At 53.7% G+C, this 19,711-nt stretch overlaps 9 protein-coding genes across 9 annotated transcripts; 7 read left to right on the top strand and 2 right to left on the bottom strand.

Moving 5' to 3' along the window:
- Nucleotides 1-409: 409 nt before the first annotated feature.
- PFLUO_LOCUS1078 (fatty acid alpha-hydroxylase) lies at nt 410-1,649 on the top strand (the record flags this gene model as incomplete). Its single annotated transcript, XM_073778082.1, has 3 exons — nt 410-1,140; nt 1,193-1,441; nt 1,496-1,649. The coding sequence occupies 3 exons, from the start codon at nt 410-412 to the stop codon at nt 1,647-1,649; spliced, it is 1,134 nt and encodes a 377-aa protein (XP_073635172.1).
- Nucleotides 1,650-2,207: 558 nt separating this feature from the next.
- Nucleotides 2,208-4,079, top strand: PFLUO_LOCUS1077 (Phosphatidylinositol-3-phosphatase SAC1; the record flags this gene model as incomplete). Its single annotated transcript, XM_073778081.1, has 4 exons — nt 2,208-2,857; nt 2,911-3,219; nt 3,275-3,754; nt 3,821-4,079. 4 exons carry the CDS (start codon nt 2,208-2,210, stop codon nt 4,077-4,079), a joined length of 1,698 nt encoding a protein of 565 aa, XP_073635171.1.
- Nucleotides 4,080-4,627: 548 nt separating this feature from the next.
- PFLUO_LOCUS1076 (Protein phosphatase 2C 6) lies at nt 4,628-6,374 on the top strand (the record flags this gene model as incomplete). The annotated part of the gene is made up of 2 exons (XM_073778080.1): nt 4,628-4,688; nt 4,744-6,374. The coding sequence occupies 2 exons, from the start codon at nt 4,628-4,630 to the stop codon at nt 6,372-6,374; spliced, it is 1,692 nt and encodes a 563-aa protein (XP_073635170.1).
- Nucleotides 6,375-6,991: 617 nt separating this feature from the next.
- Nucleotides 6,992-8,058, top strand: PFLUO_LOCUS1075 (phosphatidylinositol synthase 1 (CDP-alcohol phosphatidyltransferase1); the record flags this gene model as incomplete). Its single annotated transcript, XM_073778079.1, has 3 exons — nt 6,992-7,181; nt 7,246-7,622; nt 7,690-8,058. 3 exons carry the CDS (start codon nt 6,992-6,994, stop codon nt 8,056-8,058), a joined length of 936 nt encoding a protein of 311 aa, XP_073635169.1.
- A 560-nt stretch (nt 8,059-8,618) lies between these two features.
- Nucleotides 8,619-10,092, top strand: PFLUO_LOCUS1074 (3-isopropylmalate dehydrogenase; the record flags this gene model as incomplete). Its single annotated transcript, XM_073778077.1, has 6 exons — nt 8,619-8,669; nt 8,746-8,766; nt 8,820-8,888; nt 8,962-9,057; nt 9,134-9,761; nt 9,863-10,092. The coding sequence occupies 6 exons, from the start codon at nt 8,619-8,621 to the stop codon at nt 10,090-10,092; spliced, it is 1,095 nt and encodes a 364-aa protein (XP_073635168.1).
- A 257-nt stretch (nt 10,093-10,349) lies between these two features.
- On the bottom strand, nt 10,350-11,729 carry PFLUO_LOCUS1073 (uncharacterized protein; the record flags this gene model as incomplete). Its single annotated transcript, XM_073778076.1, has 2 exons — nt 10,350-11,194; nt 11,264-11,729. The coding sequence occupies 2 exons, from the start codon at nt 11,727-11,729 to the stop codon at nt 10,350-10,352; spliced, it is 1,311 nt and encodes a 436-aa protein (XP_073635167.1).
- Nucleotides 11,730-14,989: 3,260 nt separating this feature from the next.
- Nucleotides 14,990-15,989, top strand: PFLUO_LOCUS1072 (uncharacterized protein; the record flags this gene model as incomplete). Its single annotated transcript, XM_073778075.1, has 2 exons — nt 14,990-15,132; nt 15,197-15,989. The coding sequence occupies 2 exons, from the start codon at nt 14,990-14,992 to the stop codon at nt 15,987-15,989; spliced, it is 936 nt and encodes a 311-aa protein (XP_073635166.1).
- Nucleotides 15,990-16,219: 230 nt separating this feature from the next.
- On the bottom strand, nt 16,220-17,113 carry PFLUO_LOCUS1071 (uncharacterized protein; the record flags this gene model as incomplete). The annotated part of the gene is made up of 1 exon (XM_073778074.1): nt 16,220-17,113. One exon carries the CDS (start codon nt 17,111-17,113, stop codon nt 16,220-16,222), a length of 894 nt encoding a protein of 297 aa, XP_073635165.1.
- Nucleotides 17,114-17,667: 554 nt separating this feature from the next.
- Nucleotides 17,668-19,542, top strand: PFLUO_LOCUS1070 (MAP kinase kinase Wis1; the record flags this gene model as incomplete). Its single annotated transcript, XM_073778073.1, has 2 exons — nt 17,668-19,101; nt 19,174-19,542. The coding sequence occupies 2 exons, from the start codon at nt 17,668-17,670 to the stop codon at nt 19,540-19,542; spliced, it is 1,803 nt and encodes a 600-aa protein (XP_073635164.1).
- Between the last annotated feature and the right edge of the window lie 169 nt (nt 19,543-19,711).

The following is a 19,711-nucleotide window of genomic DNA, read 5'->3' as shown; positions in this document are numbered from 1 at the left end:
TGGAAGGACAACAATCAACTTTACATAAGCAGTCACATGGGCCCACTAGCCCTGAATGGGGTTAGTGTCGGAAGAATGCCTGAATAATCATGCATCGAGTTCTCGTTGCTTTCTCTTCTTTCTTTCTCGGCTGTTCAACTTTCGGATCGACTTGGCTCCTCTCTCGATCCTCGCATTCCCTTCTCATCCGACTACTGGCCTTGGTGGCGAATAGCAGTTTGTGACAGTCTGAAGTTACCGGAACCGGCGGGTCCTTCGGCTTCCTCTCACGCCACCCGGCCCTCCCCTGAAACTTTTATTTCTTATCGCCCGTCTGCCCAACAAACAACAACCCACAGCCTCACGCGCGCTCTCTCTCTCCACACTAGCTGCAACCTGACCCGTCGTATCGGCCTGTTATCCCGCGATCATGCCTGGACGGGTTCTCCCGACCTTCACCCCCGCCGAGGTCGAGTCGCATAACAGCGCCAAGTCCTGCTACGTGACCATCGGCCGCAATGTCTACGATGTCACCGATTTCGTGGACGACCATCCTGGTGGTGGCGATCTAATCTTGGAGTATGCGGGCAAGGATGTCAAGGAGATCATGGAGGACGAGGTGTCCCATACCCACAGCGACGCCGCCTATGAGATCCTGACGGACTGCCATGTCGGCTTCGTGATTCCGGATTGTACGGCCGTCCCGACGAAGGGGAAGAGCTCTGCGACAGACGTGGGAGATGCCCCATCACAGGCTGTTTACGGAACCACCGGCATGTCGCGCGAAGAAGACCTCTCCGTCGACACGGACTTTACGCAAGATTTCAAGACACATCATTTCCTGGATCTCAGCAGGCCGCTGCTCATGCAACTCTGGTTTAGCGGGTTCTCCAAGGAATTCTACCTAGAGCAGGTTCACCGGCCTCGTCACTACAGGGGAGGCGAGTCCGCGCCGCTTTTTGGCAACTTCTTAGAGCCGCTCAGCAAGACGTCGTGGTATATGGTTCCAATCGTCTGGTTGCCTCCTGTCGCCTACGGAACCATGCTTGGATTTGCGGGCTTGGGCAACCCGGCTGCCGCTGCCCTATACTGGATCGGTGGCCTCTGTCTCTGGAGTTTGATCGAGTACATACTGCATCGCTTCCTTTTTCACATTGAACGGTATGACCACCAACCCCTTGTATCGAGATCAGTCTCCTAACCTTCTACTCAGGTGGCTTCCGGATAACCGCGTCGGTCTGACTCTTCATTTCCTGCTGCACGGTATCCACCACTATCTCCCCATGGACAAATACCGACTCGTCATGCCCCCAACGCTGTTTGTTGTTCTAGCCTCCCCATTCTGGAAGTTGGCACATGCAGTGTTCTTTTACAACTGGTATGCGGCTGTGACCGTGTACTGTGGCGGAATTTTCGGCTACATTTGCTACGACTTGACTCATTACTTCCTCCATCACCGCAAGTGAGTTGATTCCCCCCCTCTTCACCTCTGGTTACAACGCTGATCCCTGTCCAGCCTTCCTCTGCACTACAAGGAGCTCAAAAAATACCATCTGCAGCACCACTTCGCCGACTTTGAGAATGGGTTTGGCGTGACTAGCCGGTTCTGGGACCGTGTCTTTGGCACGGAGCTAGAGACTCCGCCCCCTAAGGGGGCCAAGGCTCAATAAATACTTTGCTCTCAGTTCAACATTCAAGGCTATTGCTTTGGGTTACGATTGTCCTAGCCGTTGAGAGGTTCATTTCATGTACAGCGCACTCCCCCTATTCAAACACATGGCGTGGCCGGGCGGAGTGGATTCATCTATCCTTTTGTCCAGTAGCACTAATCAGTACATTATCCCATAATCATAATGAAGTTATCTATATTCCAATTACCTCCCACGAAAGTTGTCTCGTACTCTGTTCTGCATGCGTCTTGGCCTTCCATCCGGCCACACAGAAAACTTTGAATATCACGTGACCGACTTTGCCTCAACCTGAGGATCGTCCTCGGAACTGTTGGTCACACCTCACACACTCCAGATACACCTCCCAACCCTCGTGTTTCTCTCTTTTGGCCGGGACTTTGATTGCTCAGAACCGTCTCTGAAGCTGCAAGAAGGGTTCGACCGTCAAGTCTGCCCCCCTTCATTCCACGCTCTGACTTGAAACCCAAGTGACAATTCCCTCCCCCCCCCCGGACTCTCTCAACCACAACTCAACTTCAGGCTGCCTCATCCCACACAATGTCCGGTCTTGATGTAGAAGCACTCCTCGAGTCTACCGCCGCTCCAGCACAGGAACCCCGCAAACCAGATGATCACGATGACCGTTCTCGCGCGGATGCCAGCGAACCACGAGACCGCGACCGCTCCCGAGACAGACGGCGCCGCCGCGAGCGCAGCCGGGACCGCCCCCGTGAACGAGATGCGGATGGCGATGAGGACATGAAAAGCCCGCGCAGCGATCATGGCAGTGCTAACGGAAGCCATAGAAGCCGAAAGAGGAGCAGGAGTCGTGAGAGCGATCGCCGTCGTGCTCGGCGCGACCGCTACGGCGGCGACGACTACCGCTCCAGCGGTGATTTCTATCGTGGTGGAGGACAGACGCGTACTCGGTCCCGGTCTCCGTATGATGATCGCCACTACCGCCCTTCCCGCCGGGAGCGCGAGGATGAAAAACGCTCGCGCCGTGATCGTGAGGGGCGCCGCCCGACCCCTGACGCTCGTGCCAAAACCCCCGAGCTCAATGAGGATGAACGGGATAAACGGACTATTTTTGTTCAGCAGCTTGCCGCGCGTCTGAGAACCAAAGAACTGATGGCCTTCTTCGAAAAGGTTGGCCCTGTTAAAGAGGCTCAAATTGTCAAGGATCGTGTTAGCGGACGGTCGAAAGGGTGAGTTTTTCTTCACTCTCATTTCTATTTCGTTTTGCTAACAGAATATCTAGTGTCGGTTACGTCGAATTCAAAAGCGAGGAGTCCGTGCCTCCGGCGATTCAGCTTACCGGCCAGAAGCTTCTAGGCATCCCCATCATCGCTCAACTGACCGAGGCGGAAAAGAACCGCCAGGCTCGCAACCCAGAAGCCAGCTCGGGCCAAAACCACTCGGCGCCGTTTCACAGACTCTATGTGGGTAACGTTCATTTCAGCATCACTGAAAGTGACCTCCAGAATGTCTTCGAGCCTTTTGGCGAACTTGAGTTTGTTCAGCTGCAGAAAGATGAGACGGGTCGGAGCAAGGGTTATGCGTTTGTGCAGTAAGTTCCCTTCTTTTCCCACTTCAGGAATGCTCGGGCTAACCGACCAACCCAGATTTCGAGACCCTAATCAAGCCCGGGATGCTTTGGAGAAGATGAATGGCTTTGACCTGGCGGGACGGGCCATTCGCGTTGGCCTTGGCAATGATAAGTTCACTCCAGAATCAAACACCACGACTCGCCCTCAGAGCGCTTCTGCAAACCAACAGAGTTTCCAGGGCTCATCATTTTCCGGTCATGGAGGACGTGGCGTCCAAGCTGGAGGATCGAACAACTTTGACCGGGCTGGCGGTAGAGAAGCCGAAAAGGGCGGCGGCGCCAGCGCCCTTGATGATACAGATGTTGCTGGTGTGAATTTCAACAACTATAGTAGGGACGCGTTGATGCGGAAACTTGCACGAACAGATGAATCCGAGCCGTCGGTCGATGACCAGCAGAAGATGCTCCGGCCCAAGACCGAAACCAAGCCGTTGCCCGTCAATGTCAACATGGCGAGCCGATGTGTGTTGCTGCGCAATATGTTTGATGCTGCCGAGTAAGTTCCTCCCCTCCTCCCTGTTTTGTTTTCCTTTCATAATGCTAACTACCAATCGCCGTACAGAGAAGAAGGAGACATCTGGATCAAGGAGTTGGAGGATGACGTCCGCTCCGAGTGCGAAGAGAAATATGGTCACGTTGTTCACATTTCGCTAGATTCCAACTCTCAAGGCGACATCTACCTGAAGTTCGATCGCGTCCAGGGCGGCGAAAATGCCATTAAGGGTTTGAACGGCCGCTTCTTCGGCGGCAGGCAGATCACCGCCCAGCCCGTGGTGGACGCCGTCTACAGCAGTCTCTTCTCGCGCACCAAGGCCATCTAACCTGCCTATTCTTTCTCTGGCACATCCTCTTGCAGGCAGATCATGATCACAAATCTGCCCCTGGTAGGTGCCAATTCTTCTTTTTTTTTTCCAGCACTTTTTTTTTGTTCGCCGTGGGAATCCCCCCTCTGCTACTCGCAAAATGATTTTGTCTCTAGGAACGTATTCCTCCTGCCTTGGTTGCCCCCTCTAGTCTTTAGTTCAATTGTACAATGCATTTCTTTTTTCTCTTGAGGCTTGTGCAAAGTAGGCCTGCCACATAAGGCCGTCCAGGCTGGTATACCTAATAATAAGAACAAAAATCCATGGAGACATTCAGTTACGACGATATATCACCATCAATCATACCCAGAGAGTATAGAGACTAGCTCGGAATAAGTGCATCGTTTCTCATTCTTCATGGTAACGAACTCATAGTCCTCCCGGCCTTATCTGCCGACGCTCGGGCCCGACTGTTTGTTCCCCCCACGCTTTTTTCCCGTTCCTCCTTGACTTCTCTCCTTTCACCTCTCTCACCTTTCTCACCTCCTCCCAATGCCTCCCCCTTCATGATCGTCACTTCGGCACGGCGCGCACCGGGCCAGGCCAGGTCCTTGGCTGACTCCTCCTGTACGTGATTGATGTGATCTCTTATCGATCTGGACACCTCATCTGACCAACCCAGCTTTCCTCTTCCCGCGACGAGCACGACTCCGTTACACCACTGAAGCATCTCACGACCGGCCAGCAACGAGACGCCGCCAGTTTCACGACTACTTCGTGACGCATATCCCAAGCTCCTCCCTCCATCCCGATCCGCGCGGACCGGCCTCTTCCTTCCACAAATTGCCTCGCTCCGCGTCGATCCCACACACTGGAGACACGCCCCGATCACCGACAAACTTCCAGGCGCTAGTAGGCCGGGAGACGACTGTGGTACGTGTTCCCCTTCGCAGCGCCAAACATCACTTTGGGGCCGTTAGCGCCCGTGGCACTCGCCCGGGCAATGAAGACGCATATCAAGCCGGGGTCATCGATATCCCTGCGTTCGCCAAAAGACCGCCCGCGTCACTGACTATCAAGCGGGATGCTGAGGCTCAGAGCCGAGAGTCGCGGGGCGCGCAGACCGCCAGCGGAGATCCGCAGGTCTTCTACTTTGGCATCTTTGACGGCCACGGCGGGGCCGAGTGCAGTGCATTTCTGCGAGATAATTTACACGAGTACATCCAGAACACGGCTGCCGATTTCGAACTCCAGTCGAGCCTGCGTATGACAGAAGCGCCCAAAGTGATGGAAGGAGCGGAAGAAATTGCAGAGATAGACATGGCTACGATGTCACTACCAGTGATGCAGGGGGGAAATCGACAGCGCATCGGTGATCTGGAGAAAACCCTGGTCCAGAACTGGAGACGGCTAGTTGGCGGCTATTTCAAACGATTCAAGCCGCCGAACTTCTTCTACTACGGGGCCGAGTCTGCGGTAGACGCTCGAACAACGGGTTGCTCGTCGATTGAAGAGGTCATGGAGTATGCGTTCTTGCGCGCAGACCTAGATTTCGTGAAAGTGCAAGCGGCCAAGCGGGACGACGATCTGGTTCAGGCCGAGAAACCGTTGAACGAAGACGAAATCCTGCACAGCCCCAACCAGACTCGGTCCATGAAGATTGGCGGACGCGCGCGATTCAAGGGTGGCAGCACTGCAAGCGTGGCCATGATCTCCACACCGACCCCGACCCCCTTCTGGCACCCCGCGAGTCTGTCCAGCCTACTAGTCTCGCACGTGGGTGACACGCGGATCCTGCTGTGCTCCACCACCACGGGAGAGGCCATCCCGCTCACATCCAACCACCACCCCTCATCACCCATCGAAGCAAGCCGACTGCGTCGGTACGCGGCCACCTTCGTGACGGATTCCTTCGGCGAGGAGCGCATGAGCGGGCTTGCCAACACGCGAGCATTTGGCGATGTCCAGTCCAAGCGCATCGGTGTTTCTGCTGAACCCGAGCTGCGGCGCATTGAAATGGGCCCCGCCGAGTTCTCGTTCCTCGTCATGGTATCAGACGGCATCAGCGGCACGCTCCTCGACCAGGAAGTCGTGGATATCATCAAGGAGGCCCGCACACCGGACCAAGGTGCTACCGACGTGGTCAAATTCGCGACGGAAGTCACCAAGGAAGGCGACAATGCCACCTGTCTGGCCATCCGCCTCGGTGGCTGGGAGCGCCGGCTCGAAGGCGGCGTGGGAAGCCTAGGGACGAAAGAGTCTCGCGAGTGGCGGCGACAAGATGCTACGGATCCGCGCAGGTCACGGACATGATATGGTGATTGATGGGAGGGTGGATTGTACATATTTGAGCTGGCATATAGTTCCGTTTTGGTATAGTTTCTGGGGCTGTAGTAAATACCCCGGTGTATCAATAGAGTGTGTTTATTGGATTAATATGTACTACTACCCAAGGCATACTTGAATATGAAATACTTGTTCACATAGTGCATTCTCCAGCAAACCCTAAGAGAAACCCCCTGGCACAACAAATCCGCTTATCACCTCTCCCATCCCTTATCGCTCCTCGGGATTTTCTCCTTCACCAACACTCTCAATCCCAGTCACAGTCAGCCTCTGACCATCCACTCCCTCTCGCATTCCTATCAGATAAACAAACACACACACTTCTTTTGCTTCGGAACTGGTGTGTGTGGATCCCTCCCCGGTCCGCGTTGTTGTCCTCTTTTCCACCCAACCGTCAGCAACAACGCAGGTCCACCCCCCAAAGCAAAACACCGCGACTGACCCCATTGCTTCATCTGTCCAGGGACACCCAAGCTTTCAACGAACTCCATTCCCTGCCTACGCTACGACTGATCGCGATTCGATCGGCTGAATTGAACCCTTTGTATACCACACATAGCTCCCCCTCGAAAAAAACAATCACAATGAGTGCACGAACTCGAAGGCAAAAAGCTCTCGCCGCGCAGGGGTCGGAAGGAGAGGAATCTCCAGACGGCAATGGCGCCGTGCTGACGCCCTCAAAGAAACGCACACCATCCAAGAAGCGAAGCCGGTCCGCCGTCCGGCAAGAGAAGAAGAAGGAGAATGTGTTCCTCTTCGCCCCGAACCTGATCGGTAGATGGCCCTCCGTACTTACAGTCTCTATGATTTGCCTTCTAACAACTGTCTTTTCTCTCAGGGTATTCTCGCATTGTCCTAGCCATCGCGTCGCTCTACTACATGCCCCTCCACCCCCGGACCTGTTCCCTCCTCTACAGCGTGTCGTGTCTGCTGGATGCATTGGACGGCTACGCGGCGCGATACTTCAACCAGTCGACCACCTTCGGCGCCGTGCTGGATATGGTCACGGATCGTTGCAGCACCGCCTGTCTGCTCGTTTTCCTCAGTTCCGCCTGGCCCCGGTGGGCGATCGTTTTCCAGGGGCTGATCTCCCTCGACCTGGCGAGCCACTACATGCACATGTACGCGATGCTGAGCATGGGCGGCCAAAACCAGAGCCACAAGAATGTGGAGGCGACTCGGAACTGGCTGCTCTACCAGTACTATCACAGCAAGGTGAGGAGCCCATTTAGTGAATGCTCCACGCTTCTTTTTTTATCCTCTAACACTTTTTTTTTTGCAGGTCGTTCTGTTCATTTGCTGCGGGCTGAACGAGCTGTTCTTCATCGGCCTGTACCTGCTGTCCTTCTCCTCGCCGACTCTCTCCCCCTCGCTACTGCAGCCCGTCGCCGATGCCCAGCCGTCTTCGGCCCAGCCCGGGAACCCAGCGCACCCGGCGCCGGCTAGCCTCTTCGCCAGCCCCTGGAGCGCCGGTGCGCTCGAGCTGGCGCGAGCCAACAAAATCGACAGCTACTGGCCATGGGTGGTTACCAGCATCTCGGCGCCGGTCATGCTGTTCAAGCAGTTTGTCAACGTGGTGCAGCTGATTAATGCCAGCCAGTGGCTGGCGGAGGGCGACGTGGAGACCCGGCGCGCCAACAAGAAGAAATAATCGACTGTCCAACCTTGTCTGTGGCTAGTGGACTTGTCTTTCTTTTCTTATATTCTCTCCCTCCCTCCCTCTCGTGATGCATGGCTTCGGAGCTTCGGTTTGTGATTTCAGGATCGGTGAGCGGCTCGTACGGATGGTTGGTTTGGGGGTGAAGGGACATTCAGATCCTATGTATCATGAGCGTGTCTTGGGAAGCTCCGGGAAGGCCCTTGGGTTCTCAGGATATATGGTTTTGTGTCTGTACAGTACACGGTGTTGTGTTTCTTGTCGTGTGTTTGTCTTGTCTTTTCCTTTTTCTTTCCTTTTCTTTTCTCTTCATTCTTATCCTTGAGCTACATCTTTAATGCAATTCTTCGTGTTATACACCATCCGTAGATGCCGGCTCCTGTACAACTTTTGACTCCGGCCCGACACTCCGATCTCGGCGTTGGCGGGGGCCCCGAATCATCCACCCGCTTTTCCTCGACCACCTCTTCTTCCGGAGCTCCAATTGACACCCTGACTCTTTCCGCTGCGTGAAATTCCTCTTCTCCTTGCACCCTCACTCATCCCTTCGCAACATGTCTTCCTTCAACATCGTCGTCTTTGCCGGTGACCACTGCGGTCCGGAGGTGCGCTCACTTCCCCCAGAAAAAGCTTCCGCTATGACGCGGGGTCAAATTGAACGCAGTACTGACAGAGACACAGGTCACCAAGGAGGCCATTAAGGTGCGACGACCTATATGCGATAAAGAAGCAGAACCGAATTGACACGCCTCTAGATCCTCAAGGTCATCGAGAAGAAGCGCGGTGATATCAGCTTCAACCTGCAAGACCACCTGCTGGGCGGCGTGAGCATCCCCCACCGCACTTCACCACCGAGTCGACGCGGTCCAATGCTGATTGATGGAAATATCCAAATAGGCCTCTATCGATGCCACCGGCTCTCCCTTGACGGATGAGGCTCTCACGGCCGCGAAGAACGCGGATGCCGTTCTGCTCGGCGCAATCGGAGGACCGGTACAATCTCTCCCTCTCCCCTTCCCCATCTCACCAAGAAGGAAGCTATACTAAACCATCCCTTCGAATAAAATAGAAATGGGGCACCGGCGCCGTCCGCCCAGAACAAGGCCTCCTGAGGCTGCGCAAGGAAATGGGCACATTCGGCAACCTGCGACCATGCAACTTCGCCGCGCCCTCTCTCGTCGACGGGTCCCCCCTCAAAGCCGAGATCTGCCGCGGCGTGGACTTCAACATCATCCGCGAGCTCACAGGCGGGATCTACTTCGGCGACCGCACCGAAGACGACGGCAGCGGATTCGCCATGGACACGGAGCCGTACTCGCGCGCCGAGATCGAGCGCATCACCCGGCTGGCCGCGCACCTTGCTCTGCAGCATACTCCGCCGCTGCCCGTGTGGAGTCTCGACAAGGCGAATGTCCTCGCTACCTCGCGGCTGTGGCGCAAGGTTGTCACTGAGGTCATGGAGAAGGAGTTCCCGACTGTCCAGCTCGGTCACCATCTTATTGACTCCGCGGCTATGCTTATGATTAAGGATCCGCGCAAGCTCAATGGAATTGTCGTTACGAGCAATCTGTTCGGTGATATTATCAGTGATGAGGCGAGCGTTATTCCTGGTTCGTTGGGGCTGTTGCCGAGTGCGTCGCTTAGTGGTGTGCCTGATGGCAAGACTCGGGTGAATGGTATCTATGAGCCTATCCACGGTATGTCTTTGACCCTACCCTGTTATTCCCTCCTTCTTCCCCTTCCTTCTGCTCTTCTGTTTTTATTGTTGTTCCTTTGGTCAATGCTAACACTGCCTTAGGCTCCGCGCCTGACATCGCCGGCAAGGGCATCGTCAACCCCGTCGCTGCTATCCTCTCCATTGCCATGATGATGCAGTACTCCTTTGGCCGGTTCGACGAGGCCCGCATCATTGAGAAGGCCGTGAGTAACGTCATTGAGACGGGTGTGCGCACCGGCGACATCGGCGGCAAGGCGACCACCGCGGAGGTCGGCGATGCCATTGCTGCTGAGCTGGAGAAGCTGCTCTAAGCTCTGAAAAGGATTTGTGTAGAGAGGGAAGATCTCCAAAAATGAATACCCGTTTTGAACCATTCGCTGTGACGAAGATAAATCTAGTGTGATAGGTATAGCCCGGCCTCAAACCATAAAGTAAAATTGAAAGAAAAGGGTATCTTGATGCAACACAACTCCGAACAACTGTAGAATGACGAACCCCAATTTTTGTTACCAGTAAAGCCAACCATCTTCCCCCCAACACCTGCACATGCATGGATGTATCCATCTCATTATCGAATCACAGGCTCACCCATCCAGTCTGGTTCGCTCAGCCCAGAAGTCAACGACAATCTACCTGCGTCGACATCTTCATTGCCTAGCGGGTCATGTCCGAGAGCACCATGGACATCGGCACGAAGGGATTGGCGAATGCTATGCCGACGATGGCGGTCATCCGCCGAAGCAGACGGCGCAGCAGCCAGTCGGCGGCGGCTGTCATCACACGAAAAGACCTGGAAGCCGCGCACATGGGTATCTTTCCCGTTCTGGTGGTTCTCGACCACGCGCATCTGGATGACCATCGCCTTGAGCACGTTGCCCGCATAGGGATCCTGTTGGTGGTCCTCATCTTCATCGTCAAAGTGGTGGCCGTTCTCGGCCTCGTTCGCCGCTGTGTCATCCTCATCACCGTTGTGTCGATGCGATCCCATGGTCCGTCTGGACGACTTAGTCCGATGCCTTGATTTTGCGATAGCATCATTCCTCACCCAGCCGCCATTTCGCCCTCCCACTCCCTCCAGTGGCACATCCACCCACCCGCACGGCGTATCGCCTTCCCACGTAGCAAATTCTACGAGATCGTTCCCGCCCATGCCCGCCAGGAAGACCATCTTCGTAGGCGTGTAGCTCTCGTCCATCTCGAAGTCGAGATAAACGCGGATGCGCACCACGGCGACAAGTTTGAAGAAATGCAGCGTCAGCGTGTGCGGCTGCGGTCCATCGGATTGCCAGTATTGGGACGGGGACGGGTGTCGCAGGGCGGCGACGCCGCAGCCTGGTTTGGAGGTCGAAACGGTCCACGAAGCAAGAGAGGAGATCTCACGGAGGTTTGGTGGTAAGGGAGAGGGTGATCTTTCTGTTTTTATTACCCCCCATCAGTCAGTTAAGCAAATCGGGAGATCAAGGGGAATGAGTGGCAGCGTACCTCGATCGTGCATCTCTTCGTCCGCGTCTTCGTCCTCGCCGTCCAGTTGATCAGCTGTCATATCCTCCACTTCTTCGCCGTCAATCTCCTCCGAGTCATCAATATCATCGTCATCTTCTTCATCTTCAGGATCCAGCGGGGCATCCATGCCCATCGTAGGCGCTTGTGGGTGGTAATCGTCGTCGAACTCGTCTTCGTCATCCATCATCTCCTGCGGGTTAGGATCTGAACCCGAGGGACCGAAGACTGTGAAGGGATTAACGCGCACAGCGGGGGCGTCCGCCGCGACGGGGACCGTGTCGGGGGTTATGAGTTCCTGGGGCCCTGCGGTGGTGGGCGCATATCGGTGGGTGGGATTGGAGGGGGTGTGGCGGGACGGCGGAGTTTGAAAATGGCCGGGGAGTTGTGTGTCTTGTCCATTGTTCTGGATTGTGTCTCTGCTGTGACGGCGGAGGTGACGAGGCATGGCTGTTGCAAGTAGGAGAGAGAATGGTGGTTGCGGGATGGATGTTTACTAGCACAGCTCCTTGCCCGATCGGGTTAGCTAGCCGTGGCTACTATCTACTGGCAACCAACACTCCGTGAACTTCTTTTTTTTTTCATCTACACCTTTTGTTCTTAAAAAAACAAACAAGTCAATTGTAAAACCTGACAATTTTAGTAAGACCTGTTTAGACGAACTAATCTCTGTTACGTCTGGTAGAGCTGCATCGAGGGCGGGATGATGCACCACGATTGCTGTGGCAGATGGCTGATGCATAGAAGAAGAAGTGAGCATGTAGTGGAGGGAGCATGCCTTGTCTTCGAACAGGCATGGATTAAATTTCCACCCAGGTCTCTGATGAATATTACTCGGTCTTGTCTTTCTTCCATGGGAAATGGATGGTCACACAGAGCCTTTTCAGATGTGGTTGTGTGTCAAGGCCGCCACTTATCGAACCTGATCATCCTGATCCTGTGGCGTAGAGCTCATTCATCCAAGTTTCCTTTCGCCCTCTTTTATGATCTCGTCGAGGAGAATTCATAGATATCGTTCGTATGTCTATGTTGGTTAGATTCACTTTGTCCCTATTTAGAGTGGAAGACAACAAAGGGATGTGACCACAAGGTCCCCACTCAGTACAGACATTCTGGGTGATTTCACCTAGTTGAGCCAAGGTTAGAGTATAACCCGTCCTCTTATCTTGGCCAAGGTTTTATCTCCAACCTTAGGACTACATACACTGTATTGCAGAACGATCCGCAGCTCGTGCGGGCTCCTGCCAGTGCAGGAGAGCGGCGAGGCTAATTCACTACTTGTGGGGGCGGACTTTAGGCCACGCCACCTACCCTAATCCCAACTCCCGCCCCCAGAGTATCGCAAATGTGCCGAATAGAACAAGTTTATTGAATGAAGATCGACATCGAACCCTGACTCTCTTGAGATCCTTCTGATCCCACGACTGCGACGCTGGCTCTCGCTGTAACGCACTAAGAGGCGATCTGATCTAAACGTCCGAGGTTCTTATCTATGATCCCTCCGAGCCTCTTCTGCCAATCAAGCTATGACGCATATGTAAGCATGGTTATTACTGTATTAGACAGTCAGGTCAGTACTTGGACCACTTTTCCTGGATTGAGATCAGCTTCTGAATTCCAACGCGAATCGGCCCTGGTCAGCCTTGTGAGAGAAATGTCAACACCTCTTTCTCTTCCACCGCTCTTCAACTATTCTTTAACGACGACAGGCCTATGGCACGGGCTTGCCGAAGCTCCCTGAGTGGTCGCGTGCGCGCTAACCGTGGTCTGAACCACCTGAAGATCTAGTCTGAAGGAATGGTTGCACCTGTTCTTCAAGTAGGACACTCTCCTGTGACTCGAAGACCCACTTAGTATGTCCATGTACCTCTGCTTATCTATTCAAAGTGATAGGTATTGAGAAAAACGTATATAGAAGAATCTAGGTGATCATCCAGTAATCCACGTGGCGTCCACTTTCCGTAATAGCGCACGCCCAGTCCGTGTTTCAAGTTTAAGCAGGAAGGTTATGCGCGCCGTTGGGGGCTTAACTCGGTAGATCTTGTTATCGTGTTGGTCCCATTTGTTGATAGTTGGCAGGCTTACCCATCCTGGTCTGTACTAACTAGTTAATGATCGACCCCAGCACGACATCCCAGGATCCGATCATGCACTATACTAACCAAAAGCTGAGAGATATTAGCTCTGCTTTGTGAGATCGCCACGAGGAGCCTCGTTGAAAGTGAGGTTGGTCTGAAGTTAGCGTGGCCAGCCTTGTCTCGCCGCATGCACACATCACCATCCTCCTATCTTCTCTACATGGATGCGAATCAGACATTACATTGGCCCCCACCAAAAGGAAGAACTGCATATATGCAAGGGCCTGGTCAAAGGCAAGCATTGCTCGAAAAGCGCCGAATGTATACGACTTCTGAAGTGATGTGGAATTGGACACACAGCCGTCAGCTAAGGCGGTTTAATGCTGGACAAGAAACTACACATCGGCTAGTTACTATGAGCTATGATCAAGAGCAGGCACGAGTACCTACTACATAAGGATATGTATTAACTTCACTAGTCTTTGGGGTCCACGCGAATTCTAGCCAGCCTCAACCATTGCTAGATCGTCATTACTTGGTTACATCAGTCCAATCAAATTGTGCTTGCCCAGAGTTATGAAACGCCTTCAGTCTGTTTTTCTATTAGATACCCACAATGCTATGTTTAGCGTGGAACGCAGTCTTTGTCTATCATAGCAGTTGGGCTTCTATTCCGCAATTCGGGATAGGGCCTGTGGTGTGGGGGCAATTAAGCGTTCCAAGAGATAGAAATATAAAAGTGTAGAACTTCCCTTCAATAGAACCTAAATCAAGACTCTCCAAGTCAGCTTCCCTCCGCCATCTATTTTTCCCCCCTACTTTACTCTACTATGAAGTACATTGCGTTGCTGGGCCTCTTGGGTTAGTCTTTTCCTTCCCTGTCTGTCCTCCGCGAATAGAAGCACTTTGTCTAACAATCAGCTCTAGCCCTTGAGGCGTCCGCTATCCATGTTGGTAGGCGAGAGGTCACGACCAAGCCGCCCCAATCTAGCTCCACGGGCCAATCTAGCTCCAGCCTTTCACCATCTAAAACATCCACAACAACAACCACAACTTCCCTCAGCCCAGCACAAGAAACCAACAAGGACGAGCTGTGCCGCGATGGCTTTACTCGGGAGAACTGGAAAAAATTTGACATGGACTTTTTCATGGATTACTTGTAAGAAAGCGATCACCCATTTGCTATATGCTGGCTGTGATTTAATAACTTGTTCCTAGGTCTTCCACTTACCCTATGACGGTCGACGGTGGAAATGTCTCAAGCGGTACAGATTGGGTCAACTTTCTGGCGGCTCAGACCAAGAGCCTTTCAAACGTGCATTGCGAAGTGGGGAGTGGACAGTGCCATCTCGGCGGCCTTAGCGACATCTCCGCTTGTGAAAAGGATCCCCAGTGGACGCCACTCTTTTTCTTCTTACTCTCTGCTTGCGAGAATCTTTTCGATTGGGGTTCAGGTGTCAACAACGCTCTTCAGAAACAAGCGAACCAATTCCAAACCCAAGTCATGGGGATTGTCACAGCTTTCACACCTCACGATGTGTCCGGCGTACGGGATACCCCAAATTACCCTACATGAAATGTTGTATTGACTTGTCAACTTTAACAGGACCCCGCATCTTCTATATTGACGATGGTTGGCGGACTCCTAGGGGTGATCAGTGGTATTCTAGCGCCCATTAGCGCATTAGCTTCAACTGGTTTTGGACTCGCATATAGTCTTGAGGCTTTTGCAAATGGTGCACAAGCCTCAATGCAAGCAAACTATGCACAGCTGTGAGTCCGCGTTCTATTTTCCCTGTCTTCGCTCTTCTTTCACTATATTCTAACTTTTTGATAGTTTACAAAATGAGCTTAACACCTATAGCTCTGTCGAGGACTTGGTTGGACGAGCTATCGTGCTAATGCAAAACGCTACTATGATGGTCGTCGAGAATGCGATCAACGTTGTCCCCGATAATGGCGGAGCTCGTACCGGAGACTATTGGTATGCTAATACAGACAGCGCCCCATACCTCATGCGAAATGGCTCGTTTGCCGTGGAATTGCCGAATATCGACTATAATATCCTAAGCGGCGATCTCACACAGTACATCAACTCGAGTGCTGTGGCTGCTGCTTGGGTTCAGCAAAACGTGTTTATTGCAAAGCGCACGGACGATGTCGACGGTACTGCTATCTGTGATATGGACCTCGATAAACTTGACGGCGCCCGCGCGTGCTCACCGGATGGGAGCACTGCCTACTTCTTCATGGTCAGCCAGGCGCTAGTCCCCTCATATGCCTGGGGTGACTATTCAGGTACTCCCGGAGCGTCAAATGTCGGTAACTATGGGCTTGATCTATACACTATGGCGACGGCAGCGGAGTGGATCCAGGACAACTACTACAACTCCACGGGGTACTTCCCTAACGTTTCGCCCACCGACATGGTCAGTGACTTCACGAACCAGTACGATCCGCTGCCAAACGGCTACTTTATCAACCTCCCCGTCATGGATGCAGATGGGTTGAGTCCCCCTAGTCTCTACGACCAGGGCGGCGCTGAGCTAGGGAATGAGGCCCTCTTCATTGTTGAAGTCATGAACGAGCTCCCGAATCTTAACAACTGGCCATACTCAATTGATTATTAATTGATCATTGAGCTCATCCTTCCCGGAGTATGTTTGATAATGTGATTGAAGAATTATAACGAATGGAAGTAATTTTCTTTTACCATTGATAAAGAACCAAGTAACGAAGCGAAATATGCCACTGGAGATTGTGTATTGGATCTATGCTTCGGGAGTAGGAGTTAAGTGTGGCAAGCTTCCTCTTTGCGAGTTTGGTAAATGGCCATTGATGTGGTATCAAGTAGACACGCTCACAGGCGACTGCGTAGAGGTGGGGATGTATTTGTACTATGGTCAGCGTCACTTTCAACATCCTCACCACGCCAGAATCTTTGAACTGCTGTCCAATATCGATCAGGGTCTTCCATGATCAAGCCGCAATGCAGGCCATGTTCAAAAACAACTTCCTGGGCCGAGTAGCCTAGTGCGCGTGCGTCTTCGACATGCATCCGTACATCCTCCCAGCCAACCATGTCATCTTCCTTGGAATACATGTACAGTCTCCGTGGTTTGGCACCAAAGACGGAGGCATCCAGGAGCAATGCACGCAGGTCACGTATTGAGCGCAGGACGCCAGCATGCTGCAGCCGATTCACCACTGTTACCGTGGGTGACAAAAGCGCTCTCTCCAGGACCTGGGCGACAGCCGTCTGAGGGACTGACATGCGGGCAGCCGCGATTGCTCGGTGGAGGGTATCGTCGCCCGGAGAGCAATCGAGGATGATCCCTCGCAGACTAGAAAAGAACACCGCGCCAGAATCTTCCTCTTCTTTCAGGGACAAAGCTAGTTGCACGGCAATATTGGCACCACCATGAGAGAAAAGATGCAACAAGGTGCCGCGTGAACCGTGCGAAGCCAAGACTCTGCGGATTGCGCGGCCAGCAGGTTTGAGACGGGCGCGCAGCATGCTGAAAGGCCGAAACATGTCCGGGAATGTCGTGATGAGCAGCAGGATGCAGGTGCCGGGATACATCTGGCGATAGTGCGCAACATACTTGTGGATGCGACGCCGGGTGGCGCCCCCTAGCCAAGTACACAGGATGACCAGGGCGGGCGAGCAGTCAGGAGCAGCCGCCGACGAGGCCGGTTCGTACAGGTAGATGCGCTGACGGACCAACTGCAGCGGCTCCAGGCCGGTCTCCATGGCTGCTGGGCCGGGGGGGAATTCCAGGTTGGGGGGAGTGGGGGAGCAAGAGCTCGCTCCCTGAAAGCTTAACCCTAACCGGATCAACCAACAGTCGATCCGGTACTGCCGAGATATGGCCTTATCGTGCCCGAATGCTGGGTCCATCCAACGCGTTTTTTCTCTCCCGGGACAAAACCTGCTTTGGTGAGCCAGACCGAGGTCGTGATTGGGTCAGCAAACAGGGCAAGAGCACCACCGGAATGGGAAATCATAATCATCATGATGGTCGTTGCAGTTCATCAAGATAGTCGACAATTAAAATAATAAAAAAAATCCCTTTCATCGTGGTGGTTGAGGTAGTATGTCGGAGTGAAAAAGTGCCCCGCTGACTTCCACCGTCGTGTTTGCCTGGTCTGCCACCCTTTCACTCAATTCACTCTCTTTCTTTCTCCTTCTCCCGTCCCTCGCCGCCAAACCCTTCTTCCCCTTTTCCTTCTCTCGCTTTCTCTCTATCCTCCCACAAGCCTGTCAATCTGGCTTCCTCCTAGTCCGTGTGTGTGTCCATCGCCACCATGGACCCCGATCGGGATCCTGCGCCCGCCGAGGACGATCGCAACCCAAGCGACACGTCCCCCGCAGTCCTCACCCACCATGCCTCGACTCCGGCCCTCCCCCACAACTCTGCGCCTGGAATCACGGCCTCCTCCACACATCTAGGCCAGGTCAATGCCGCTCGGCAAGGTGCGGGCACTTCGCCGCGCCCGCCGATCTCCATGAGCGCCCAACCTAGTGGTGGGTTGAACCAGGACATCATGGCCAAGATGAAGGCCTTTTCGCTGTCGCGGCAGGGTGCCCCTTCACCACATCATGCCGCCTCAACGGGCACGGTTCCCACTGCTCGGGATGTGGGTGCAGGCGGTGCTCTCGCTGGTGGTGTTCCCGCCGCGCGACCGAGCAACAAGAATTGGACTTCTTCTCCGGTAGTCCCGGGAGTATCGTCCTCCGCGTCTCCCCGGCCCGGTGGCCTCGCTGCTAAGCGGATGAAGCCCGGTCTTAAACTGTCGGATGTCACCGGGTCCCCGGCGCCGACCAATGAGCCCTCTAAAACAGATGTGCCAAACGGTGACTCGGCATTCAGCAAATACTCAGAGTTCATCGACACGAAAGCAGGGACGCTGAATTTCAAGAACAAAGCCATTCTGCATGGAGGCGGCGTCGAGTTCTCCTCGGGTCATAGTTTCAAAATTTCCCTCGACGAAGTGGATCGCTTGGATGAACTGGGCAAGGGCAACTACGGGACAGTATACAAGGTCCGGCACAGTCGGGCAAATTTGCGGAAACCCGGGCTGGGTCTTCAGGGAATCATCAGTCGGCCTCCAGGCCAAGAAGATGCCAGTGCCGACCCTGGCAAGTATTCCGGGGTGATCATGGCGATGAAGGAAATCCGACTGGAGTTGGACGAGAATAAATTTGCGCAGATCATTATGGAGCTGGACGTCCTGCATCGCTGCGTTTCTCCTTTCATCATTGATTTCTACGGAGCCTTCTTTCAGGAGGGGGCGGTTTACATGTGTGTCGAGTATATGGACGGGGGTTCAATCGACAAGCTCTACGAGGGTGGCGTTCCTGAGAATATCCTCCGCAAGGTGGCTTTGTCGACGGTGATGGGGCTGAAATCGCTCAAAGACGACCACAACATCATCCACCGCGACGTCAAACCGACAAATATCCTGGCCAACAGCAAGGGCCAGATCAAGATTTGCGACTTTGGTGTCAGCGGAAACCTGGTGGCCAGCATTGCCAAGACCAATATCGGGTGCCAGAGCTACATGGCTCCAGAGCGAATTGCAGGTGGCGGGATGCAGCAGTCAGGGTCATCCAGTGGTGGTGGTACTTATAGTGTGCAGAGTGACATTTGGAGTCTGGGGTTGTCGATCATCGAGTGCGCTATGGGCCGATATCCATACCCACCGGAGACCTTTAACAACATTTTCAGCCAACTCCACGTAAGTGTTCTTTCGGAGAGTTTTCTTTTCTTTTTTTTTTTTTTTTTGGTCTTTCTGTTCTAATCCACGCAGGCTATCGTTCACGGTGACCCTCCAACTCTGCCCTCGACAGGCTACTCCGAAGACGCCCACAACTTCATCCGCGCCTGTCTGGACAAGAACCCCAAGAACCGACCATCCTACAGCATACTGATCCGCCACCCATGGCTTGCATCTCTCATGCAACCCCCAACCGAACCCGAGCAGCAATCTGAGTCTGTCGATGCCTCCACCACGACCGAGGACAAGGAAGTCGCAGACTGGGTGCAGAAGCAAATGGAACTTCGTGCGCAGAAGCTCCGCCCCGACGCCGAGAAACCCGCCCTGCATGCCGTCGCGCTGGACAAGGTGGTCCCGAGTCCGATTCACGAAGAATCCCTAACCCCGACGCAGCAAGATTGAGAGATTTTCTTGTGATCACCTGGAACATGTGTTCTTGTCTATCTCGTCCGAACCGGTGATGTGTCCTTTCCGATCAAGACACACACTATCTACGACTCCGTCGCCGTCAACTATGATCGTCCGCAATATACGAGACTCGATCTGGTTTTTTCTCTCCGGTTTCTGTTCG

Source organism: Penicillium psychrofluorescens (assembly GCF_964197705.1).
Source record: "Penicillium psychrofluorescens genome assembly, chromosome: 1".
NCBI classification, from domain to species: domain Eukaryota; kingdom Fungi; phylum Ascomycota; class Eurotiomycetes; order Eurotiales; family Aspergillaceae; genus Penicillium; species Penicillium psychrofluorescens.
This window is presented reverse-complemented; position numbering and strand designations above follow the sequence as displayed.